Below are 27,763 nucleotides of genomic sequence, written 5' to 3' on the forward strand. Positions count from 1 at the left end.
GAGTTTTCTAAAGTCAGTGTTTTTAAACATACGGCTTGCAACTCTCAAGGGAAATGTGCAATGCAAAGTGGCAGAAAGTTGCGATGTAGTGCCAGTAATTTGGCTGCAGCTCATTTCTGCCAGTCAGAACAATGAATTTAAGTACATACAGTCAGCATCTGTGGGGTGTTTTCCTCTTTTTCTCCTGGATGAACTATGCTGTTGCTTGCTTTAAGGGACTTTTCACATAACAATAAACCACAGAAATGTTTGCCCTTATAAAAAAACTTTGGGATAGGAAGTGATTATTGTTTTATAGAATCACAGAGCATGAACGTATCTATCTTCCTGAAGTCCTTGTTGAGCTATTTCTGTAATTTTGGGGCTGGAACACAGGAATGGCGAAGAAAAAAGAAAGTAAACAAGTAAACATCTAACATTTCTTTTAACATGAGCATAGTTAGAAGGAGAATTTGGGATTTGTCTGTAGCAGTTTTCTTTGAACGGTAATTTTAATGCCTCAAATTAATATTTTAAAGTTTAGTAATTCCTTCTTAAAAAGTGTTAAATTTTGTATGCCTTTTAATGCTCTAAGTATGCATTTGATTGATGAACATTGCAGTCAGCGAACCTTTCTTATGCTTTAGAATAAATATCTAGGATCACTAAACATTGGCAATAATGTATTACTTTATCACATTTTAATGAGTCTATGTCTAAAATATGTCTTTATATTTAATGTTTTTATTAAGCAGTGTTTTTTTCAAGAGACAAACAACTCTGGCAGTCAGAACGAAGACTTTATCTAATTATTTTGACATTTTCATTCTTAATTGGCACTTTAAAGGATCATTAGTATCTTCCAAGGACTAGCTGAGAGCCTTTATGCCCCTAGATCTTCAGTTTAAAAATGGATAATTTTAAATCCATTTGACAGACTAAATACCTTGAAAAAGTATGTTGATGAATTGCCCTGAAGTTGTGGTGATAGTTTTTTGAAGCCAAAACAGCAGTGACAGGAAAAATGTTACCATGAAAATCTTAAAAGTGCCTCAAAAAAGTGAAAAGTCATAACGAATAAAAGTCTGTAGACCTGATTATTTGAATAATAGTTTTTTCCATATTTCCTAGTGGTGTACTTAATGATATTTAGAAGGTATCTTCCCTCAAAATACACAGTAGAAGCACCTTAGGAGTAAAAATGTTTTCTGAATTTTAGCTAGTTAGGCTCGGTTGCAATCTTCCCTTAACATTTGTATGAATAAACAAAATATATGTAATACCAAGAATGTCAGTGTAGTAAAGTTCTTGTAAAGTTCTCTAGTAAAAAAAGATTTGTATATCACTGTGGAGATTAAGTGTTCTGAAGGTCTTGAAAAGAGCAATTTATAAAGCTGTCATGCTGTGGTTTTATTGTTACCTATTTGCACAACTGCAGATTTTATGTATGGTATGCATTCAAATATTTTCCTTTTGTTCACAAGGGGGAACTTGTGGGGAAAACGGGGAAATGTCATCGTCGTCGTCGTCCCCAAAGTGGGGAAAATGTTCCCCCTTGCTAACTGCAGGCATTTATTACTTTGTGGATCTGCTTATAGGAGAGAAGTTATGTACTTAAACACTCAGGTGCTCCGCTCTTAGGAATGTCAATCTGATCAGTAAAAATCAGAGTTCTCAAAATTGTTTTCACAGTAAGTTTATGCAACCTCATTAATGTGAACAAAATTATGTTCCTGAAGAGGCCAGTGTACCTGTATTTAAAATATTATGATTTACCACAGAATAGAAAATGGATATTCAGCTGCAAGTGACAAAAGTCAGAAAAAATGGGCATAAGCACCCTTTTTTTTTTTCATTAAATGAAAAATTTTGCCTTAGTAAATGAAAAAAATATTTTAGAATCCTTGCAAAGTTTGAGTATACTGTGAATGACTTTAAGATGGTACCTTAATCTTATCTTTTAAACAGGCTTCTCAGAAATGTGTTAGTGCATTAGAAAGACATGAGGGGAGGCCATAGACTAGGGGTGGGCATTTGGATTTGTGAGCACCAGTCACCAGAGGAGATGTTAAAGTTGAAGCTTGAGTGGTCCTAGCAAGTGGAAGTCTGAACAGTTCGTCATTTCAGATCTCCTCAAAAGTCTGTTAACTCTCAGCAGGAGACCTGATAAAAGCTGTCACATGGTTCATAGTGATAAAGACTGTCCCGAACAAGAAGAGTCCCTCAATTATTTCCAAGCGGTGTTGTCAATTTTAACGGAAGGATTACTTGTTTCATCTTGTTGTTTGTAATACAAACTTGTATCTGAGTTATACGAAACAGAGAAATATTTTAGATATTTATGCAGTCTGTCTTAGAACTGCAATTTGGGAGAGTGTATAGAGGAGCAAGAGTCTGTATAATCTAGAAAAATAAGAGAAGATGGAAAACAGGTTTGTGTTTTGGTCTTTTAAAACTACAGCACATTTGGTTTCTAATCTCTGTTTGACCCTATAGCTTCGCAGCCGAAGAAAAGCAGTAATTAGGCTGTATTTTCCATTAAGTCATGAGAAAGTGCTGAAAAAGCACTAGAATCGGCAAATCTACTGTTGTCTTAGTAGGCTTGTACTGGGACAGTCTGAATTTTAAATGAGTCTGTTATACAAGCAAGAAAATCCAGGTCAGTCTTTAGTATAATGGATTTACCATACCAACAGAAATAACAGTATTTAAAGCTTGCTTTTCAAGTTAAATGGCTAATTAAAATGCTACTTCTGTGTTGGATGTTAACAAATTAACCAATCACTTGTTTTGCTTCTCCACCTCTAATGAAAAGCCAAAGTCAACACAAAATGTAAGGAGAGGATAAATAAAAAGATGTCCTTTTGTTATTACTTCTTAAGGTGTACTGTAGTTTCACCCAACTTGCAGTTACACAAATGATGGTGTACACTGCAGTAAAGCTTTTAACCATTAGCTGCGTGTGTATACAAGATGAGTAGGGTCTGCCTGTCATACCATTTTGGTTAAACATCTGTACGGTTTTTATGCTGACACTTTAAATCATTATCCTTCTTAAATAATTCCCTGTTTGGCTGTGTTAAAGTGAAATTCCCAGCAAAAATGGTAACAACCTTGTGTATTTGTCTACTTAATCATCTCGCCTTCCAAGTATATTCTACTGTTTTCTGGTCATGCTGCGAAGGCCTGGGTATCTAGCTTCTGGTAGGCCAGGATGCTGGCAAGGTACACATTCTGAAATGCAGCATCTCTTTGTAGAGAGCAGCTGGAATGCTGTTTCTATAGAAATTAGATTTGCTAGCATTTGTGAGAAGCACTTTCATAAGTAACTGTGTTGTGAGTAGCAATGGGTGATCTTTCCAGGTTAAAACTAGTCCTTTCAGCATTGTGGTTTGCCAGAAATTAGCATGGTTTACTCCTGGCATTGAGTGTGAAACAGACTGGTTTTTGGGTGGTAAAATTGAGCACTGTTCTAAGTTTTCATATGGACTCTGCATATAACCTGTTTTAAAGAACACTGCAGGTATCCTAATTACAAGGTGACATATTTTGTAGCTCATAATGATTATGACTTGCACTTTTGATGAAAACTGCAGGTAGAAGAGAAGCTCTTACAAATATCTTGCCTGTGTATCCTGGAGAGTTGAACAGGGTAACTGAACTGTGAAGACTGAAAACATAGATCTGTTTATCAAGGACTGGTAAAATCCAGTGGCTCTTTGTTGTTCTAAAATTATTACTATTTGCATGTGATTGGAGTAAGTCTCAGTGTTTTATACATAGCTAGCTCCCTGTGTCATAGAGGAAATAGCCTGTTTTTCATAGGAAATGTAAATTGCTCATGTATTTTGTCCTTTTGGCTTTCTCTTCCTCATTCAAATAAAAACTTCTGTTGAATATTTTAGTATGTTACATAGATTAACTCTCTAGAGGGAATACTGTCTCAAAAATGTGCATCTTTTTCACTGTTCCATCACAGTACTTTTAATGTGATCTGGAACAGCTGATTGTATATGATTAGAAAGAAGCCTTTTGAGAAGTTGTCTTTGTTGCCTGTTTTGCAGGGGGTGTTTCTGATAACTTGGATAGTGACCAGTTGGCTCTTTCTTTTGCTTTTAGTGATGTGTAAGTGAATGCAAACCATTAGCTCATTTCAGATAGAAAATTTCAGTTACTGCAGACCTAGGTTTGAATCAAAGCACATCATGATGAAAGGCTCTGTAACCCCCAGTATTAGTCCCTTGAGCCTTCCAGGCTGTTCTTGTCCTTTTTAAGTTAGTGCATGTCCTGTAATGAGACAAAGAATTACTTACAATTCAGTTTCTCTCAGCATAATCAGTTTTCTTTGATTGGTTTTAAGTCTTCTCTGTAAATTAGCAGTGCTGGAATTATTCTTTAGCAGGAAGAATTCAATTTGCTTTTTGTGAGGTTTTTTCCCCGTCTGTAGTAGCAAGAGTTAACAGAATAAGAAGCAGAGATTCTAAGATGCAGTACAGGAATTCTGTGTCATTTGTGGTTCAAGAAAAGGGGGTGGTATTCAGCTCTTGAAAGGTCTTTAATGAATGCTGTTTGTTTGGTGTTTTTGAAAGCTAATGGTCAGAGGAAAGCAAGAGAAACAGCCTTGGAGCTTTTAGGGTAAAGGGATGAACACTTTTTCTGATTGAGGTGATTGTTTCACCACCCTTTTTATGTAAGGATTTTTCACCATCTATTGCCTTTTGTTTTTATTCTAATGACATACACTTAAAGAAGCCTTTTTTTATGTGAATGCAATGCTTTCTCCCCTCCTCCTGTAGAAAATCTGCTTGCCACAGACAGGCAGAGCATGTGTTTCTCTTGTCTTGGTTGGGTGCACAGATCTTCTTTTATGTGTGCTGCTTCTTACCCTGTTGCCTAGACGATCACTGGCTTTCACTAAGGATGTCTGGTTCTCGTAAAGAGTTTGACGTGAAACAGATTTTAAAAATCAGATGGAAGTGGTTTGGTCATCAGGCATCAGCCCCTAACTCTGCAATTGCAAACGACCAGGGAGACTTCTGGAATAGAGGACAAAATGTAACAACTGGTGGCACAAAGTTTTTAGATTCAGGTAACCTACCTCTAACATCAGTTGGTTACAGAAGGTCCAGCCAACAGGATTTCCAGAATTCACCTCCTTGGCCAATGGCATCCACCTCAGAAATCCCTACATTTGAATTTGCAGCAGAAGACTGTGGAGGTGCAGGTTCGCTTGACAGACAAGAAACAGATGATAGAGCAAGTGAAGAAGAAAATGAATCGGACAGCAGTTCATGCAGGTTATTGATTACTTTCCTATTGTGAGAAATGTATTTTCATTTCATGTTTACAGATAGTATGCATATATAGGCTAACCTTTATTATAGATTAAAATGCTTCAGAAACCTAGCAGCTGCAGTATCAGAAACAGAAAATGATTTATAGTCAGGGTTCTGTGTGTTTACTAGGATCTTTTTAAAAGGCAGATGTAGTCAATGTGGATAAATAAAGCACAAACTTGTGTTTTAAGTAGTATACCAACTACGTGCTGCTATGAACAAGGTATTGTCCATTACATGGTAATGTTACAGGATGCTTGCTGAATTATTTCAGAGTGATGCTGATCGTTCAGTTATGCTGAGAATTAGTCTCATGCCAGTTAGGAGAAAACTATGAAAATGTAAGCTTCTTGTGACTCTTATTGGATGTTTCCACATTATAGATGAGGGAAATGACACTAAAAAATACTTAAGAAGTAAAGCAAAGATTATTTTTTTCTTGTGTATATGCAACTTGAAGGAAAAAAATACTTTCATCTATCGAAAGCTGGCCAGTTTGTGCTTTAATCTGTCCAGGTGTCTTAAAATGTGTATCTAGCTTAAAAAGAAAAGACTGTTTTATTGTGTCTATTTAAGGTGTTTTTCTCTAACATATTGTTACTAAAGATGAAACTGCAAAATTTGTTCTTAAATGAAAGGTGTTTACCAGTTGTTGTAAATTAGGCAAGTTAAAAGAATTAAACTGATACTTAACAAGAAAGATTATTATTTCCTTTTACTGCATATCAGCTGTTCTTCACTAAAAGTATTTTTTTTGTTTTGTACTGCATATAGTGCGTAATAGCTTACCATTTCAAGTAAATTTTATGATGTTTGTTTTCTTGCTTTTAAGATAACTTTGCAATGATACGGCATTTCAGAAAATACGCCTATTTAAAAGGGTACACTGTTTAATAAAGCCTAATGAGGACGGATCAATCTAGACATAGCAGTTTTAGTGTTTTGCATTCCCTATGAGAAGAATTCTTTAGTGCAAGGGCAAAGTAGCCCACAATATAAACACTACCTATTTATGGTTTATATAACCTTTAAAGATTCAAAGAAAGGGGGGAGGGTAAAAATGCTTAAGAGTCAATACAGTGTATTTGCTTTTATCACTGAATGGCAATAGTACTAGAATTACAGGGAAAGGAAATCCTGCATGCTGATGCTTCATAACAGCAGTCTGATCATGCTGCAACAACTATGTAGCTATAAATAATATTTCTGAAGACATCCTATTTTAAGTGATATTCATGTATGAATTTTTAATAGCTGTGTCACTGGATAATATATATGATATAGGTGTAACATCACCTTCCATTTCAGGAACATTTACTTGTGATGTGAAATTTTTATATATAGCATTACCCCAATTGGATATTCTCACCATAGTAATGTGCAGTCGGTGTAGAAAAAAAAAAAGTAATTTTAAGAGATAAATGTCTAGATTGAAATTACTATAAATTTGTTCTTAATTGTGGGAGAAGAATTTACCACAAAACTAATTTGTTACTTTGTAGAATTGGAGAACTGCAGGTACTTACTTAGGGGTGTGAGAAGTCTATATAGCATTGGGGTTTGAACTCAGTAAATTTGAAGTATCTTTTAAATTGTGTGCTTAATCATCTATAGCATCTAGCATTATTTGTAATTCCTTTTGTCTTGTAGTTCTTGCAAGTGTTTTACTTTCAGGCTTTAAAATGAATATTTTGGATAAATTTTGAGTTCAGTGCTGGTACAATTTAATATGTAACTAATGGTAATGTAAGAACTTGCTTTGTATTATCTGTCTCCTGTCTTATGGGGACGCTGTACTTAAACCATGTTTTTCTCACTCCTTTGTTAAGAATCTGTAAACTATTGGGCAGACTACAGAAATCTGTCCAGCAGCTGGAATAGTTCTGATGTTAAGAACGTAATTAAATGTTCTTTGTATTAGTCTAAAATATAGCTTTTTTCCCCATATGAAAACCCTGTTTCCTCCATTGGAAACAAATTGTGTGAGTGTAAAAATCCTTTTTTTAAAACTTTGTAGAAGCTATGCAGCGACCTTACTTCTTTACTCCTCTTTAATTTACCGCCCAGTTACAAGCCCTAAAAGCATGAAGTGACAGCTCAATGGCTTTGTACATATCAATCGTCCTTCCTCTTTGCCATGTGATACAGCACAGCTAGAAAAGCATTTAGATCAGGTCTTTGTCATTATGAAAGCTTTAGATCGTTGTGTGATTCATTTATAGAGACCTGCTATAGAATTCATTTATTACTAATTAGTATAGACCTTGGTGGCATAAGGGATAAGCAAATTCCAAGTTTAGTACCAGATCTTTGATAAAGGCTGTGTCTGACATGCAAGCAGATCATCCAGATTCAGGGATCAGAGCTAGTTGGCTATAATGCTGTTGACATTATACTCCTGCATGTTGTTTGTAACCAGCGTTAGCTTGAATGATTGATTACTGGACCAGTGAGGTTTGAATTCTTTTGCTGGCTTTTGTCTCCTAGATTTCCTCTGTTGTTAACTTTCCTACATTCCTGAGGAAACAGTCATCATCTTGGATTTGTACGCTTCTTAAAATTTTCCAACAGCTGTGCAGACTCTTACATAGCAGATTTAAACTTATTAGCAATAGATACGTTTTTCATAACTTTTGTGGGTGCCTTAGCAGCAGTCCACAGACCTTGAAAGCATGGTGGATATCAACCTAAAAATACCTAGAGCATACCTAGTATGCAGAATATTGTATCTGGTTCATTTCACCCAGGCATGTGTTAAAATATTGGAATTACTTTACTGTAGATTAAAGTGTGGAAATGTTTTCAAATGTAATATAAAATGTATATTTATATTTGAACATTAAATGCAAACAGTATTTCAAAATTCATCAGTTGTGTCCTAACCCTGAAAAGTTCAGTAAGATGTCTGTAATTGATTTTAAAACAAGGTCTGAATGCACCAGGTGGTAGCTACTCTGCAGTATTGCACGCTCTATGCACAGTCTTGGATTTAGTAAGCTGTTAACTTCCAATCTAAGTCTGCCCCGCAATAATTTTCAATCTACAGACACCTTTGGTATGTCTTTTCTTTCAGCTCAGTCTTACCTACCTTTGAGGCTGTAAGTTTATTAGGGCCGCCAATTGTGGTGTGTATGTCTGTGTATCTCCTATCGTAAAACAATGCAAACTGCCAAATAAGGACAGTTGATAGATTCCCTAATTTTGTTGCATGACAGTAGTATGATACTTGAAATTGACTGAAAAATTATGAAAAGAGCATTTTTTTTTTTTGCTAGATATATACATGAATTAGACAAAAATAAGAAACCTACTGAAAGACAAGTTGGTTTACAGGGGAGAATCTCTAGCCTTCTAGTTTCTTTTCTTCCATGCTACTGCTAAAATTCTTTCATTTTCCACTGTGCCTATTAAATCTTCACTTGGGTTATGACTATGCATATTTGGAAAGAGTTAGTGCGGCACAATTACATAGCACGTACAAAGCAGATGCAATCTAGTAAGCTTGAACAGTAGATGTAATGAAGGTAAGACAAGAGGCTGTAGCATGGACTTCTCAAAGGCACAGGGGATTCCAGCTATAAATTTGGATGGAATGGGCTTCCATGCAAGATGATCATATTTTTGCACAGATTGTAATGTGTTTTGACTACCTTAAAGCTTGGTCAGGTATGTTTTTGTACTACTGCGCTTCTCAATCACTCCAGTGTAGATGTATCATGAGGTAGTCTAAATAGTTGTTTTGCAAACAGAATGCATGTTACTGGTGACATTTGTGTGGGTATATGAATTCACTGCACTAAATCCAAGACATCTCTTAGGAAACATCAGTGCTATAATCAAGAGTCTATCTGCAATGAAACATGCCTATGTTATTTCTTAACATAATTAGAAACAAGTAAAGATGCAGTAGTATTGGCTTAGAAGGCTGTATATACATGTCTTTGCTGGCCTAGCATAGGTTACGCTGGTGTCTGTTGTTGCTCGTGCCAGTTAGATTAAGGTTACTGTGCATATATATGTGTGTATGTTTGCTAGAACTGGTGCCTTTTGATTACACGATTGTAGTTCTGGCTATTGCTGTAATTATTTTCTCTAGCATAAAGTGAATCAGTAGCCCTCAAGTTCTCATGCATATATAGTCTTACTGTGCTCTTCAGTCTCTCCAGAGTCACTGTTGTCCTCTTTCCAGTGTTTTGTATTACCTTGATTTATGATACACTAGATTTTTAGCAGTTTTTGTTGTTACCACCTTATGGCTTCCTCCTATTATTTATGCCCTTCCCAGCCTTTGAAGGTGTCTTGCTTTTAACTATTTCTTGCTTTTTCCAAGAATCCTTTCAGCATCCTTCTTTTCAACAAACTTCATTCTCTGCAGCTGAGGTTCTTCTTTTTCTAAGTTTGAAGAAGGAATTTTTTTACTCCTTACAAAGTATAGTCTATAATTATGGAAGGTGGCATATTGTTATTTTAGTAAGTTGTGTTTCAGTCTCTGCATGCCATAAAACGTCAGCTAGCTTGAAGATAGCAGTGTAAACAACTAAATTGTTGAAGAGATATATTTTAAACTATTTTGAAACATTGTATGTAAAAACTGCAATGCAAGAAGCTATCTTAACACAATAAGAAAGTTACAAAATGGAGATTTGTTTAAAAATGCAAAGGTTGTAGCTTAATGTGTATCCTAATTTGTCCAAAGTCAGACATACTCTTACCTCCCCTAGTGACTTAAGCAATTGACTACTATAGCCTAAAGATGGCTTGAAATTTCAACAGATCTTCTACTTATTACTGAAAAAATACCTTGAGATCATGGATTTGTTATGCGGTATAGCAGATGTAGTGCCCTGTGTCAAAGTAGACAATCAGCTTACCTTTTGGCTGCACGGGACTTTTTTTTTTTTTAATTATTTTTTATTAGGAAGTCCAACTACTGGAGATTTATCAGTTCTAGTAAGAAAATAAATGCCTTCACTGGTTTTGAACAGTAGTGAAATTTATAGCTTATTGGTGATTTGCTAGAGTAAATTCCATATGCTTTGTTTATGATTGCAGAGTTCTGCTTTGGTCAGTCAAACATTGGCTTTTGATTTCATTGACATCATTCTTGGGTTTGCATTACAAGAATGTAAACAGCAGCATGTAATTTATAGTCAGAGGTACTATGCATTAGTTTTCTTTTATTATCTTCTCTAAACACAAGGCAGTTGCACCTATTTTTCTGCACATAATTTCCATCACTTATCTCTAAACCTCTTTTATTATTTGGAACTTTTTTGAGGTGTGACTAAACCTAATATTTTTACTATTTCTTCTTTCAAATGTCATGATACTTATTTTTTTATACCTGTATACATTGAGATGTCTGTATTGGTTTGTTGACTTTCTGTTTATTTACATGTCATATTTATAAAGATAGTATACTTTATGCATGAATTCAGATTTACAATGTTAATGTCAGTTACTTTATTTTCTGAGAAACAAAATGGTGTTCACTGGAAACATATTAGTGAGGAGAAAAATGTGTATTTTTCCCCATCTGTCCAGTTTTGCCGGTGTTTACTACTTCTAACACAGACTGGGTGTAGATGAAAGCATTAGAGCAACATGTAAAACAATATTTAAGCCAATTCTGTGCACTGGTTATTCTGGCCCCAGTTCCCATTTTGCACTTTGTAAGTCTGTCTATGAAAACCATTTGGGTTGGTGTACAGTGCTGCCTGCAGATTTCGGTAGCGTAGATAGAGCATTTGCTTTTAGCTTGATTTCCTAAAGGGACCAAGTTTGTGCGGTTGTGTTTTGCATCACCCTTGCCATTTTGTGGGTAGCTTTGAAACCTATGGGCCGTGAGGGTAGGCAGAAGTCTCAAAGATAAAGTCACTCCTTGCAGTTAGTTAATGGAGAGAAACCCAGCTTACTGCCTTCACTGAAAAAGGGCAGAATTCATCTGATGCAAAGCTGGCTGTGTGACACCTCTTACTGTTAGTCACGTTATTTGCTGTCTCTTGCCTAGTGAGGAAATGTCTTAAGGAACTGAGGGGAAAGGAGAAGAGCTGGAGTTGTGGTGGCAGGTGGAATGAGGAAAGGAGATAGAGCATAGAAATACTTGTAAAATAGACTTCATTTGTAGATTCTGTGAACCATCCAGTTGAGTAGGCATAGTAGCAATATGTTGGAGGTAGTTTCTCCATCAAGATTTTATGGATAGAAATCCCATTGTAATGCTGCCTGACTCCTTTGTCTAGTCAAGGCTCTAGTAACAAGCAGCACTTCAGCATGCTGCTTCTGTCAAAAGGAGCGTGACTTCTTAATGCGAGTAAATAATCTTTACTTGCTCCAAAAGGTTAGAAGAGACAAGATGATCAGCATCTGTACTACATGTCTCTGATCTAACCAGGTCACTCTTACCTTGCAGTTAAAATACATTTTTGCAGATTTATAGGATTTAATACTATCTTGTGGAGAAGTTGACCTTTTTTAGAAGTACAGGTGAGGTTACAGCTGGATTATGTGAACTAGTTATGACAATAGAACAGTTTTAAATACAAGTGAATTTACACATAATTTTCTGATGATTTTTTTCAGACAATTTCACACAATTTTTCAGAAAAAATATTTTTAAACTAATTTCAGATTTTGGATTGTGTTCTTCTATCTCTGTTCCAAAGTGAATAGTTTGAAAACTGTATTTGATTTTTTTCTTAGTTATAATGAAGCCTTTATTGCTTTATTTTTATTTCTAAGACAAACATGGAGACATTTAAGCTAAAAGATACCTTCCTGAAAATAATTTTAAATGCATAAAATAAAATGCTTGAAAAAATTTTGTAACTTTTGTTATAGTAAAGGTTAATACTTACTAGAATTCATAGGCTGTTAACTAATATGTGTGATTGCTATAAAATAAGAGTAACTCCTCCTTTAAATTTAAAATTAATTGCAGTGATTTAAAATTATTAAAATAACGAATCCTGTTAATAGGAACAGATTGTGCTTCTCCCATGTAAAATTTGAAAACCACTGATGCCCCTCTTTTGGGGGAGAGAGTTTAGTAGAAGTGGGAGGAAAGAAGGCTTGTGTATGTTATGGTTTGGTTTTATATTAAAGCCTGTGCTGTAGCTTTATTTAAGCCACAACAAGGAAGCCTGAAACAACTAGAAAGGAAACCAGAAGGAGAGGTGTGAATTCAGCTCTCCAGTTGTCATCATTATATATTCTTTTATTTTTGAAACTCATTTACCACCACTTCACTAGCCCAATAAATTGCTTCATTGCTTTGCAATGAACTATTTTATTGGGTAGAGCTCTTTATTCCAAACATCCTACTTCAAGAAAGAAAATATTTTAAAAATGAATGGTTTTATAGCTATATATATGGCTTATGCATAATTTTGATTTCAAAAGGCATACTGTTATATAAATTATGTATTAGACAGAGAAGCTGAAGAAAGCTAGCATCTTTAGTATATGGATGTTTGTCACCAGGGTAGTAAAATGTGTAGCTAGTGTGGGAAAGACCTTGTTCTTAGTTATTTACATTTTTACAATCATCCTAAAATTGTACCATACTTAATAAAATTTGGTCAGTGCTCGATAGCATGTTTTTGACATAAATAGGGAAAGAAAAGAAAAACCAAGAAAAATGTGAGTGAAGTTAAAGAATAGAAAAAGGAAACCCTACTGACTAACATTCTAAGCTACTTGTAATAATATTTTCATTTCTTGTGATAAAAATGCTATCTTAAGTCTTAATCTTAAAGGAGTATGCAAAAAGGGCTCTTTGATACACTTATTGTGTGTGCTGACAGCCTCAGTCTTTAATTTTCTGAGTAGTATGCGTGAGGTGTGCAGAAGTAGCAATATCTCTCTAGCCTGTGGGAGGGGAAATTCATACTATACTTAAAGACAAATTTGAGAGCTAAATGCAAAAGGAGCAGAGCTGTCTTGATACTCAGAGCTGCAGGACTATCGTGGCTGGGTGTCTGCTCTAAGCACGGGATTCACAGGTCAGTGTTAAGATACCCAGGTTTCCCCTCTCTAGGTGGAAGGAATGTGGGCCAAGAATTTTGGAAGGCATTTCAGTACTACTGCTGGGAGGGGGAAAAGCAGGTCCTCCGTGTCCTCTGTTCTTCCCATGCTTGTGTATTCTCCCAAGCTGTCATGGCTGTGGCAAACTGAACTGGGAAACAGATTTGTAAAACACTTTGGGGAAGGAGGGATATGTGAATTTTGTATAACCATTGAGTCATAGGCATAAATAGCCCTTGAAGTTATTTCTTCCTTTTTACATGTATCAACTATTAGGCTGTCTCTTTCATGTTCTCTTTATAGACCACTGAAGTCTGTCTTTCTCCTTTTCCTTCCTTATGGAAAATGGTTTGTAAGTTATTGGCTAGAGGACAGGTATAGGGTTGAACTTCAGGTGAGGGGAAGAACTAAGCTTGGCTCTATTGTGGTCTGAGTAAGTGCTTTATCATGGGTAGTGGGAAACAGATGCCGCTGCAATTATTACTGCTTATTGAATGAGAGTGGTGACTGCCACCGAGTTCTCTGCAGAATGCACGTGTGCAGTCTTGGGGCTGGCAATAACTCCAGTGAGGGTGTGGTCCAGCAAAGTGCTGGCTTGGAGGGTTTTTCGCTATTCCGTGCCAGTTTGCTGCTGCTTCAGTTTTATCTGCACAACTCTGTGAGGTGGTAATGTACATCAAATCCTTGATATCATGCAATTTTTTATCATTATTAATGGGGTTAATTTGAAGAATCTGAATTAAAATATGGTTCAGCCAAAAAAACCCTTCAAACTGTATCAAGACAGTTGAAGATGTGGTAAATTGTGATAGAGTAAGAATTTCTTAAGCATTTTCTTGTTGGCCAGCACTCTGTTCTTTCCACTTTGCTTTCTTTTGCTTTCTTTTGCTTTCTTTTGCTTTCTTTTGCTTTCTTTTGCTTTCTTTTGCTTTCTTTTGCTTTCTTTTGCTTTCTTTTGCTTTCTTTTGCTTTCTTTTGCTTTCTTTTGCTTTCTTTTGCTTTCTTTTGCTGTCTTTTGCTTTCTTTTGCTTTCTTTTGCTTTCTTTTGCTTTCTTTTGCTTTCTTTTGCTTTCTTTTGCTTTCTTTTGCTTTCTTTTGCTTTCTTTTGCTTTCTTTTGCTTTCTTTTGCTTTCTTTTGCTTTCTTTTGCTTTCTTTTGCTTTCTTTTGCTTTCTTTTGCTTTCTTTTGCTTTCTTTTGCTTTCTTTTGCTTTCTTTTGCTTTCTTTTGCTTTCTTTTGCTTTCTTTTGCTTTCTTTTGCTTTCTTTTGCTTTCTTTTGCTTTCTTTTGCTTTCTTTTGCTTTCTTTTGCTTTCTTTTGCTTTCTTTTGCTTTCTTTTGCTTTCTTTTGCTTTCTTTTGCTTTCTTTTGCTTTCTTTTGCTTTCTTTTGCTTTCTTTTGCTTTCTTTTGCTTTCTTTTGCTTTCTTTTGCTTTCTTTTGCTTTCTTTTGCTTTCTTTTGCTTTCTTTTGCTTTCTTTTGCTTTCTTTTGCTTTCTTTTGCTTTCTTTTGCTTTCTTTTGCTTTCTTTTGCTTTCTTTTGCTTTCTTTTGCTTTCTTTTGCTTTCTTTTGCTTTCTTTTGCTTTCTTTTGCTTTCTTTTGCTTTCTTTTGCTTTCTTTTGCTTTCTTTTGCTTTCTTTTGCTTTCTTTTGCTTTCTTTTGCTTTCTTTTGCTTTCTTTTGCTTTCTTTTGCTTTCTTTTGCTTTCTTTTGCTTTCTTTTGCTTTCTTTTGCTTTCTTTTGCTTTCTTTTGCTTTCTTTTGCTTTCTTTTGCTTTCTTTTGCTTTCACTGGGAGAATGCCAACCAGTTTTGTCAATGTAACGTATGAGTTCCTTGATTCAGTTTCCAGAATGACCCCTAAGATTACTCGTTTCAGCTTGTCAGAGGGCCGGTGGTGGAGCAGAACAAGTGACTTGGAGGGGGTGGGAAGAAGTTGATACAGCTGAAATAAATGGCTAACCACAATTTCAGAGAGCACATAAGATAAAGTCCTCTGAGGGAGGGAGGGAGGCAGGTATCTCATTTCTGATCTGTTACTAGATTTAGTTGTGAATTAAGTGCCAAATTGCTTGGGCTTTTTAGCTGTTTGCATACATGCACAAAACAAAACTGCACCACCCCCCCAATAAAACAAATAAATAAAAAATAAGCAAAACAAAAAAACGCAAACAAACCAAAACACCGCCCAAAAACCAAACCAAAAAAACCAGAGCATTTTCTGCTGAAAATTTAGACTTCAGTTTTGAGGAGCTCTGTCTTGAAAGTTCTAGGCTAAGGACTGAGCCAAGTCTCTTCGTGGATTTAGCTCTAAGCATGCTGCCTGAGCATATCTGTGTGAAAACAGAGGTCTCAATGCAGATCTTGTGAATCCATGTCCTTCCAAATATTATGGCAGGTGTAGACTATTTTATAAATCGCCTGTATTGTGGAAGATTAATTAGCAGTTAAAAAATTACGAGCAAGAAAAGGTGCTTCCCTCCATATACATAATTAGGATTCATCTCCTTTATATCTGTCTTAGGCCCATGCATTCCATTTATTTTCTCTGTTCCTCTTTTTTTCTCCCAAGCTGCTGTGTGTGTGGACAGGAGTAATTTTTTTTCCCCATCCACCCTTGCTTCTCCCCTGTATTGGCATCTACTGTGCTAGATCTCATTTCAGACACAAAAGGCTTTGTGCAATGGAGGTGGTGGTATATTGATGTGTTTTTTGATTCCCACCTCCCCCGCATGCCCACACTCTTTTTACTAGTTCCATATACGCTGAGTTTTGTTCTAGTCACCCTAGGCTAAGTGTGAAGCAAGGCTTTAACATATGTGGGAGGGAAGGGTTTGATTCTTTATTGCATCCTTCCATTGCTTTTTCAGTTTGCATGGTCTTGGTAGATGTCTGTTCTTCCTTAACCATCTGACAATGCTATAGATGTGAGTACTGGACTGATCTTCATGTGTCTGTTAGTTGAAAAGTACAACATTAAATGATTGTACCTTTTTCACAAGGATTTAGATTAAGTTTGGAGGAAGAGAGAAAGTATGAATATGAAGAGAAATAAAATATCAAGGAAATATATATTAAAACAAATAATGTATGTAAATTTTAAATTCACATTTATTATCGGTAGATAAATTGCTGCACCTTAGTATTGTGGGAACTACAATTTCTGTTATTGTCTTCAGCAGAACCTCCAACAGCAGTCATACCTTATCATCTTGTCAAACTATGGAGCCCTGTACCTCAGATGAATTTTTTCAGGCCCTCAACCACGCTGAACAAACTTTTAAAAAGATGGAGAATTATCTTAGACACAAACAGCTATGTGATGTGGTGTTAGTTGCTGGTGATCGTAGAATTCCAGCTCACAGGTAAGTTTATTATAATTTGAAGTAACTGCATATTTCTTTACAAATGCACCTTCAAAATGTGTCCTGTGTTTTCTTTAAAGAAGGTCAGAGCATCCTAAATAATTTAGAATACTTCAAACATGCTATGTTTTTTAACATCTGTTTGGAAACTGAAAGCTAATTTCTCTCTGTTGTATGTGATACAGCATCAAAAATAATTGTGATGTTTTCATGTTCTACTTTTTGTCCTCAAGCATATAGTAAGATATTTGAAAAACAAAATAAAACCCCCAAAAGTATCCTCAGAATATTAGAAGTAGTAGTGGTTTCTGTATCATGGAATGACACAAAAAAGTTTTCTTAGATTTAATTTTTCCTTTGTACTAACAATTAAGTTGCTGAAGTCATAATTAGCAAGAAGGACAGTCTTCTGTCTGCATAAAGGTTTTTTGCTCCCATAGTAAGAAGAGTCCTTTGATGGCAGGCTATGGAACATTGACAGTAAGTGCGAGAGGGCTAAATTATTAAATCAAACATTACCCTATCTGTCATCTGTGTATTTAATAGGTCATATGGCATGCCACTTTAACAGCTAGGAAAATACCAAAGACTGTGAAACAAAAGTATGAATAACTGAAGCATGTTACAGTGTTTAATGCACAGTATTAATAGTTCAAATAGGAACCTAGGTATAATTAAGCTGTGGTTTCATAAGATCATTTCTACAACAGAAATAGCAACCTAAAACATTCCTAGTTTCCAGTGCTCATTCCTACCCCCAAAGTGAAACTACAGCTTACTACTGTAATAGTAATAAAAAGATGGGAAGAGGTTGCTTGGTTTGGTATTTTCCTTAAAGACAGATCTCTGCTTTTATTCAGCTATCATCCACACTGTTGTGCTGACACAGCTGAGGGAATGACAGCATGAGTGTGGGAACAGACTTGAGGAGCAGGGAGGCAGTTATACCTTAACTTGCTACTGCTCTCAAAGACTTCATTTTATGAAACTTCATTTTTAAACAGTCAAGACTGTCACTGATATTTCCAAGATGATTTAAGGCAATCTTTTTGCAATTACTGCTACAATGGGTGGTCCTGCTCTCCACCCAACCCAACCTGAGTTCCTTTGTAAATATTTACAGCCACATAGCTGCGGATGATGATGAATCCTCTTTGGAGAGACAATAGGGTGAGCAAGGTGATTTGGCTTTCCCTGTGGCTACAGAGTTGCTTAAGATTACTGTTTAGTTTGTTCAAATTTGTTGCAAAACTGCATTGTCCTTGTGGAAAGAGTGAATTGTATGAAAACAGAACATACACACCCTTAGTGGATTTGCACCTGCTGAAGTAATTTAGAAGTCGAGAGAGCTCAGGAATGCTGTAAGCAGGAAAAAGAGGGATTATAAAAAGGAAATAATTTTACTTTCTTGTGTGGCCCAGGTAGCGCGTTTGCAGTATACACTTCTGGAGTATGGCTTATGTAATAGTTAAAAAGTGTAGAAAAGGTGCAGAGGACAGCTGTGAGTATCTTGCAAGGACTGGAGATGCTTTTTTTTTTTTTTTTTTGTAACAAGATAAATAGAAAGTCAGCATGCTAAAATGTTCTTTAATGTGGTTCCTACCTGTTTCTCAAGAACTGACTTTGCTCCTCCAGTTTCTGCTACAGTATTTGTTTCTGTAGTGCAGTTAGGCCTATGTTAGCACCTGTTATTTGCTCTGGTCTTCTTTTGGGAGGAGAAAATTCTTGCTGAAGTTGGTATATTGTGTTTTAAATAAGCATGAAAGTTAAGGCCAAAGCAGCACACCTTATGCTTGTAGCAGGAGGTGGGAGGATGATGATTGTCCTTAGTTCACTTTATAATGTTGGAGCAACTTAGAAAGCAACTTTGCCTTTTCCACAGCAAGTTCTATCTCTTACTGTTTTGTTTTCACAGAGAAACACAGCAATAACTAGTGTCTTCGTCTCAGTTACGTCCAAAGTACCTCACTGAAAATTGAACGTTTCCATAGTAGGAAAGATAAAGATGGAAATATTAAATTGGTTGAGAATTTATAGAAATTCAGTAAGAAGACTGGCTTTACGTACTTGCAGTAACCTGTGTTATAAGAAAAAAATTTCTGAAGGATTTTTTTACTGCCTGCATCCCAGTTCTGCCTGCTTCAGTATTTACTGCAGGCTGGAACAGTCAGTGTATGTCAGAAGAGTAGTGATTATTTTAACTTAAGATTTAATAAGCAACAGATGATGTATTAAATAGATATTAGCTTGATGTCTTGGCATTCTGAGATGTGTAAGAAAATAGAAAGTTCACTTACACTGGATAGTTCTTTTGTTCTTTTTATTTCTTAAAGATAAAAAGGGTTTACTTAATATATGGTCACACAGAATTGGTAAGTAATAACGATAATAATGAAAAATGTTCTTTATCTCACTTGTTAAACACACATACAGAGTTTTCAGAATTTCTGTATTTTGAACCAGATATTTTTAATAGCTCCTGTGTTATTTTTTTCTTAATACTCAGTTTCTAATTTTGGTGATACTTGAATGTCCTGAGGTGTATGTTGTATATTTTTAGAGGAAAAAAAACAATGAGTTTGGTGTCTGCAATAGTAATAAGCACAGATAATACTTTACTGTAAAATTCTGAAGGGTTTTGGTTTGTATCTATTCAAAGAAATCAGGCTATGAGTCTACAAATAAGAGTATCATATGTAGACATGATTTTTCTGATTATGGCATTCTCTATTATTCTAAGACTGTTTAAATTATAGCTAAGAACTTATTTAGGAGATCAAGAAGCAAGTAGGAGAGGGGACAGTTCTCTACAAGGAAAAAATGCATTATATTCCCACTCCTTAACCTGCAGTTCCATAAAGAAATATTGCCAGACTTTTAATTAAATTTAATTAATTTTTTTTTGTATCAGGTGCTTTTTCTGTGTCCACTGCAATTTCAGATGTCTGAGGAATTTATTATGTTCCTATTTACTACGTTCAGCTAACTACTATATCCATAATAAGAGTATGGTTTTTATTGTAATCACCTGCTGATTAGAACATTCACATAAGAGAAGGGAGATGGGTGTAAATTCCTGGCCCAGAGGGTGTTTAGAGCCTGCTCTGTTCTTTAACCAGGAATCTGAAAATCTGTACGGAGCCATTTTCTTTCTTCCTGTTGACACTGAAAGATGGAAATAGAAAAGCCACGGAACTGAAGGAAAGAAGGCAAATGGAAGCTTATGTATGCTAGGGGTTAGGAAGCTTGTCTAGAAGAGCGCAATTTGCAGATGTTTTTATTTTGAGGTTTGTTTATTTTTGTACTACTTTTCCATATGGCTTAGTAATACTTCCTTTCTTTCACATCTGTATTGCCTTAGTTTGTAAATCATTCACTGCAGCCTTTTTTTCTTTGGTTTAGCTACGTTCGTAGAAGTTTAACACAAAGTGTCTTTCTAAAAAGTCAAAAGTATATAAAAAAGAACTTTTGCAATAGCTTTATGTTAAAAAAGGTACTATTGCTACTAACAGTGTGGTGGTGAAGGGTTTACTACAATCATTTCACTGTCAGAAGCAGCAATGAATTTTGAAAGGTTTGAATTCTCTGGAAGAGAGCTATAAGTAGAAATAATTATAACAGGAACATATTGCATGTATTTTTTGTTATTGCTTGCTTTTAAACAAATTTAATTTAAATATAGATGTATTAGTAGTGCGGGATAGTACGACTTTCATATATTCTTTTTATTATTGACATGCTTTGTTATCAAGAATAGAAACTAGCAGAAGCCACCAGTGTGTTTAGTGCTTCGAAGCTACATCTCATGAACTATTCAGTATATCACCTTACAAATTCAGTGAATGCTATTAGTGAGTTCTGTAGGACTATTTTGAGCTGTTACACAGCTGCAAACAAGGAGTTGCCTAGGAAGTGTCCCTTTTATCTTCAAGATGTGAAGAAGCTTCATTCTGTCAGGTGAATCAGGTTGGGAGATACTAAATCTGTAAATGGCCAGGTTTGACATCTATCATTGTTTTAGGTAATAATTGCTTTGTAGATGTAGAAAACTGTCTAGATGATGCAGCTTGTGGCAATTCCAGCAAGCAGTACAATTTAATTCAGGTATGCCATCCTGGTTACACGTATTTTACTGGCTCTTAGAAAATTCAAAATAAGTGTAAACCATCATGGTGGGTCTTTCTGTTGTTGGATCAGTACAAACCACAGAAGTTAAAGATCTCAGAAGCATTGGAACCTCCGGTAAGAGCAGGAAGAGATGCTGAAACACCCAGACTTTGTTAGTATTTGGCCCATAGCTGCTGAGTGGTTTTTCCAGAGATTAACTGTTCGGGTATCTTATGATCTCCAAGATGAAAAATTCTGGTATTCATGTGTTCCTTTTCTCTACATATTTTCTGTACACTGAAAAAGAGCAGCCAATCTACTGCATGTATATAATTCTGTAGCCAAATTTTTGTAAACTTCCCTGTACGGGATTGAATATTTGGCAGTAGTTGGGAATTAGGTAAGGAGATAAAGGTAAGCATGTTCAACATCCCCAGTTAAACAATACAATGTCAATTATATTACAACTTTTTCTTGATTATTTTGTTGTTGTTGTTTGTTACTGCTAAGAGGCCTCTCTAATGTCAATATATACTAATTTCATAGGCATTTTAGTTGGGCCGATTATGAAAGAAACATGAACTCAGAATACAAACCCCGTAGCTTTCTTCGGTTTCTAAACTGAGTAAAGGCAGTATTTTGCAGCATCAGTAGCTCCCAGTGACCTCTTGATATGGATGAATATGTTAATTTTAATGATTAATAAATAACACAAAGAGATTATCTTTTGTGTTAAATACTAGCAGAGCCATGACATGGCTCTGTTAACTGGGAGATTGTGGATATAAGTGTAGTTTTTATAGTTGTTGCATAGATTATTCTTCTGAAAAATCGTATTTAGCTCTTTTAGAGCTTTTTTAGCAAAATGGTTAAATATGGATGGGGAAAATCTTCTGTGGATTCTTCAGTTATATAAAGGTATTAGCTGCTTCACATGGTATAATCTGTACGTGGGAATGCAGTTTAGTTTTGGACAATCCAAAAAGAAAGGTTGAAAGAAAAATCAGTTACTAGCTATTAGATTAAAAGATCAATGAAAAGTGGGTGTCAAATGGCACAAGTAAAGTAGTAACTGTTTTTTATTGACTAATGGGAAAATTGTAGGATGAAAAAATCAATTCATTTTACTCTGTTTTGTGATACCTGACCTCAGTCATCGTGAGAAGCCAATATAACGTCTGTTTGGTCTGTGCTGAGTGATTTTGTGAAGTGTTATATATTCACTGAATGTATGCAGATGGAGTGTGTAGTGTATTTGGATTAGGCTTGATTCTTGGGCTTGCTGTTTGTACAGCTCAGTACATATGCAAATGTATTTAAATTTGAATTCCCTTTGAGCAAGGCAACAGTGAACTACTGCAGCACAAAAATTGATCCAAACCACAAGGCTGTTCCTAGAGGTCTTTTAGGGAAGAAACCAGCAGACCTCATGGAATAGTTATGGTAGGTTTCATACAACAGAATTAAAGGTTGAATATTCCTGCTCTCTGCTCCACATGATTTCCTTTTTCACCCTAGTCCTGTGAACATATGGAGACATCAAAATTCTTGCACGTCTTGTGGAGTGGCATTGTTCTATTTAGTCAGTGTTTTAGTAATCCAAAGAAATTTCTGTTGTGCACTAACATGTTTACTCAGTATCTTAAAATACTCAGAATTGTTAACAAAAGGCTAAATACATATCCACAAAAGATTACTCTGTGCCTAGTTCTATCAGTATTAGTAAAGGAATGCATTTGTGCACCAAGGGTAAAAACATTTTAAAGCACTTTGAAAAGGACTAGTAAGTCATTCTTTCACGTTTAAAAAAGCAATTGACATAATATAAATGGAAGTAAATTCAGGTTTTTTAAATCTTCATAAAGTATATTTGTTTTTCATTTCCAATTTATGTGGGTTTTGTGGGTTGTTTCTGTGTTGGCTGTTAAAAGTCATTGAGCTTTGAAAGGGTAATTAGTTTGCTTCAGCAGCAAATGTAGATTTAGTAACAGTACTTCATTATTCATAAAGGGGAACTAGACCATGGAGCAGTATGTCAATTTTAAAATGTTTTTCTCAATGCAGTGTTTCTTCAAAGAACAAAATAATGAATCATAAATTAACAAACATCAGGTTGACTAAGTTTTTTTTGTTGGTTTTTTTTTTTCCCTCTTTGTGTCTCTCATTTTCGCCTGCACAATGTGCTTAGATTGGTTCTCTCCTCTGTTTCGGACTACTTTGCAGCAATGTTCACTAATGATGTGAGGGAAGCAAGACAGGAAGAAATCAAGATGGAAGGCGTGGAGCCAAATGCATTGTGGGCTCTGGTTCAATATGCATATACAGGTAATTAGAATGAAAATGGGAACGTCATCTAATGGATCGTCCTCCTGTGAGCATTATATTCCATTACTAGATTCCAGATGCTCCTTACAAATTATTATTCACATTGTTTAATTCCTTATAAATAATGGCAATGATGATTTCATTTTATTTACCTGAGGAAAGCTGGTAGGATATAAGTTTCTCTGATAATACTGTATTCAGTTAGATAACAAAATACGTGAATATTTTAAATGTATCAAGACTGACAAAAAAAAAAAAAAGGACTTACTAGGATTCCCTTTCCTTACATCATTATAGGTACTAATTTTGAAAAGCTGGTTATCTGTTGCTGAGGGTGATGTTTGCAAAGCCTTATAATCTGTAAATAATCCTGTTGCCTCTGAGTTTTAGGGAATTACAAATTATTAGAGCAAACTAATTGATCTTTTTAATGTTACTAGGTCGCCTTGAATTAAAAGAAGATAACATTGAGTGCCTGTTGTCTACAGCTTGCCTTCTTCAGCTCTCTCAGGTTGTAGAAGCGTGCTGTAAATTCCTAATGAAGCAGCTTCACCCGTCCAATTGCCTTGGAATCCGATCTTTTGCTGATGCGCAGGGTTGCACTGACTTGCACAAGGTGGCTCACAATTACACGATGGTATGTTGTTACTTTAAGTATCATCAGCTGTATTTAGTAAGGAAAATACAGAATGTTGTCCTGAATAAAATAGCAGTGGTTTTCCCCCAGAAAGCTTTGAAAATTTTCCAAGCAAGAATGCACATACGGTCCCATGATGAGAAATGACAAAATAACTATGAAGTTGCTGGTTTAGAGTTGGAAGGAAATAGGCAAGCATTAGTGGTTCCCTGTAACAATAATGGGATTGTGTTGTACACATTTAATAAAATAGAAAAGCTTGTTCTTCTTTCTTTCAGTCAAAAAACTACAACTTAATAGTGGGCAAGATGTGCATCTTGTGCAAAATGCCACGTTACTAAATGAAACTACAGAATTAATTTGTTTTGTAATGAGCTAGAGTAATGAAGTTCTAAGTTGGGGTATGAATGTGGGCATTCATCAACATAGATTCTGCATTATCCTTAATTTCTTGTTTGATGCCATCCTGGCATTCCATTACTAATTTAATCTTAGAATAGGCAATATGTGGCAAAATAAAAATTTGCCAGTGATACTTACAGAGTTATTTTATGGAAAGACTGACCTGCCAGCTTAGTTAAAGTTCATCTTCATAATAGTAATCCTTTAATGTAAAATGTTCTTCTCCTTCTCACAAGTATGTTTTAGTAATGTTATCAGCAGAAGAAGGAGAATTATCTCTGAGACAAGTCAGTTCATCTGTTCGCTGCAGTTTTGTGAGGCATTTTTCTTTCTTCTTGATAAAATTTCACCTATGTAAGCTCTTGGGACCTGAATGAGGGCATGTAGATATTGTGTAATAGATGTGGGAATGAAGATAGTACTTAATTTGCTTGTGCGGCATGGCCGTTAAGCTATTGGTTTAGATCCAAGAGGTGTAACTTCCGTCTTCTAATTAGTATTAGAAATCCAGGGCTTTTCCTCTAGGTGCCTTAGTTTTTGCTGGTTTTAAAGTGTCTTTTATTATTATTATTTCTTCTTGGCTTAAAGTAACTTAGTTTAATGTGTATTTAAAATAGACCTTTTTTTTTTATATATGATACAATGTTCTTCCTCGATGAGTGGATCTCTGATGTATTTAAAATCATGAACACACCAAAACAGGCCAAAAATAGTGTGCAGACTGTAATTTACATTTCTTTTCTTGACCTTCCTTATTGCTTAAACAAAAGCAAGGAGACAACAATTAGGTAGACAGTCATATGAAACAGTAAAGATTAATGTGGCTGATGCCTTTGAAGAAGAGTGAGACAGTGATACAAAAAGTGTTCAAAAAGAGACCCTCCCTTCTCTGACCTACCTGTTCTTTTTCAGAATAAGAATATGTTTTGGTCTGTGCTGTTGTCATGCCCCTTCTAAGTGGACTGCCAAGATCAGAATGGTAATAAATGTTAGATTAATGCATCTTTAAAGATGAACGTTAGGGATTATAGTTTTACTGTTTTGACTGGCATTTCATGACTTGTGGCAGAAAGGGGCTATGAACTTTCTAAAAGCCATACATACAGCACTTACCTTTCTTTTGTTCAGACCTCTGGAAAATAGTTATATGCCTTTTGGCCATTGTTTACTTCAGTGGCAAAATTGTTGCTTTTAAGGCTTCAATTTGGATGAAATTTAAATTAGGTGGATTTTAAAAAGCCATTTTCAAAACTAATTGGTTGTGCTAGATGGATTCTTCCCAGGGCCTCTTTTTATGTTGCTCAGCTCCAACAGAGACATGAAATTGAATTTTAGTAATAATGAGTAATAGAGGAGCAGCCTCTTTAGTTTGAAATTAATGTTGCTATGGAAACTGCATAGAAATGTATAGTTCAATTGAATCTTCAATTAAAATAAATCCCCAAGTAATTTAATTTGTTTAAAAGCTGTTCAAAAAAAGAAAATGTTCAACAGTAGTAACTACTAGCCACTTGATGCTCTTTCCATTAAGAAGTATTAGAGCATAAGGGTTAAGCGCACCTGTAGTACCTGGAAATTCTGTTTCTCAAAAACAATGCAATGGGCAGCATAGAACAATGGGGGGTTTTACTGAGTATAGTATATACTTCTGCCTTTTCCATGTAATTTTGGTTCTTTTAAAGCACTTGAAGTAGAAGGTAATGAATAATAAAAAATACTTAAGTGTTAATTTATATATGTTATTTTCTATGAGTTTTTCTTTGACAGAAAAACCCAGATTGCCATATAACTGTTACTCAGCAATTAACTGCTCAATTTTAAAGGTTTTTGTGATATATGCTATGATTTGATAAGCATCTTACCTGCTTCATTAAAATAGTATTTACACGAAGACTAGAAATTCAGCTGAAATGAGCATTTGGTTAAACTGAAGAACCAATGAGTGAGTTACCCCAGTAGGGCTGCCTCTGTTAATAGACCTGCTCTGTCTGAATAGTGTTCATTAGTGTCACTGGAAAGCATTAGCATGATTTTATGGCATTATTTTAGTCACATAATACAGTGTGATTAAAAAAGTAAATAAGAAGGATTTGAATGCTGCACTTCAATTACATACTTAAATATGTAGATGTATGTTATGCTAAAAGGACTTGTGTTGCATTACTTTATTGCTTAGTGTTGACACTTGATAAGTTGCTTTTTGAGAAGAGTAATTTTTAACATTGTCATCAAAACAGGTCAATTTTTGACATTGCAAATTAAAGCTTGAAAAATCCTCAGGATGCATTAAGTGAAACATGAAATAAACTGAAGTGATCACTAGCAGATTTAGTGCTGTATAGAAAGCAACTCTGATTTTTATGCATCGGGGGTTTAAAATATAGTTGACAGAATCATGGGATGTGTCTGGGTAAAGATATCTTTTGTACAAAGGTTATCCTGTTTTGCTGTACTTCATATATAGCATCGGGATCATACAACTATAAATGTAGGAGTTATATTAGATGGGCCGGTAGTGTATCTGTTCACTTTAATTTTTAAAGCCTTTTTGCACAAAATGCCTTCTGGGCATTTTTCTTGCTTCTTCAGAAAGTCAAAAGAAACACCCCTTTTGCCATCTTCATTGTTTGAAACAATTGGTAGTGTACCTTGAATGAAAACCAATAGCTCCTTTTCCACAAAAAAAGTAAACCAGAGGGAGGTTAATACTTTCAGATGAGGAAAAGCTAGATTCTGTTATTTCTAGAACATGAAATACCTGTGGTTAGTAGTGAGGCATTCTTAGGTAAGTGTTAGTAGCTTCTGCAGTAGCCAGGTTTTAACTTCCTTCATTACAAGCAAAAAAAGGAAAGCATTCTAAACATTACATGTGATAGTGCCTCAGTCAGTCCCCACGTAGAAAGCTTTATGATCATTGTTGCTCAGCCTTCCATGCTTAGAACAGAGTGAAAAGCCATTCTGATTTTAATCAGAAGTCTTCAGAAGTATGTGAGTAGTGATTACATGATTCAGATAATTTTGGAGTTTGCATGATTTCTGAGCATGGCCAGTGGCTGTTTATAAGAAGAAAATTTTAGAGAGGATGGAGTAACAGATTCAGGCCAAGCTAGGAGTTGCGGAAGAATGTATGTGAGACACTTAGGCTTGCTTTCTTCTGTAAGGCAGAAGCTGGGTAACAAAAACTCATTGCAGTATGGAGGTTACGATTTGGGAGGAGGAATCAAAGTGGTATAACTTGTCATTTTTCTTGCAACAGCTAGGATAGTTTGTTCTTTTGGTAGGGGGGAGCATGAAGAGGGGAGAAATTTCAGTATTTTTTGCCTACAAAGGGCCAGACCCAAAGATAGTGTTAGTGCCTAGAACAAGGATTTTACGTTCTTGCACCTGACATTACAGTCCAAAGTACCCTGCTCAGTAATCATCTGACTTGGAAAATACTCATTCACGTTCTTTCACCTGTGAAAACATAAGGTATTTCTGTTTTTCAAGTTCCCTAAGTTCTGGTTAGCACAGTAGATCCATACTGCCTTGGCAAGACTAAAGAGGTTTCTGCATGCTGGTCAGCCTGTTTTTGGAATCCAGAAACTATGCAGA

At 35.5% G+C, this 27,763-nt stretch overlaps 1 protein-coding gene across 6 annotated transcripts in view; it reads left to right on the plus strand.

The window, feature by feature from the left end:
- The window catches only part of KLHL5 (kelch like family member 5), a 62,487-nt gene that overhangs the window by 14,522 nt on the left and 20,202 nt on the right, over nt 1-27,763 (plus strand). For 2 of the 6 annotated variants that reach the window (XM_037391367.1, XM_037391352.1), the window contains 3 exons: nt 16,516-16,698; nt 22,994-23,130; nt 23,571-23,767. In XM_037391367.1, the coding sequence (XP_037247264.1) occupies nt 16,556-16,698; nt 22,994-23,130; nt 23,571-23,767 (477 nt within the window). In that variant the 5' untranslated portion in view covers nt 16,516-16,555. Of the gene's footprint in view, nt 1-4,818; nt 5,277-16,512; nt 16,699-22,993; nt 23,131-23,570; nt 23,768-27,763 lie in introns of those variants that run through there. The other 4 variants (XM_037391344.1, XM_037391326.1, XM_037391334.1 and 1 more) reach the window with 4 other exon arrangements.

Source organism: Falco rusticolus, chromosome 1, assembly GCF_015220075.1.
Source record: "Falco rusticolus isolate bFalRus1 chromosome 1, bFalRus1.pri, whole genome shotgun sequence".
Lineage (NCBI taxonomy): Eukaryota > Metazoa > Chordata > Aves > Falconiformes > Falconidae > Falco > Falco rusticolus.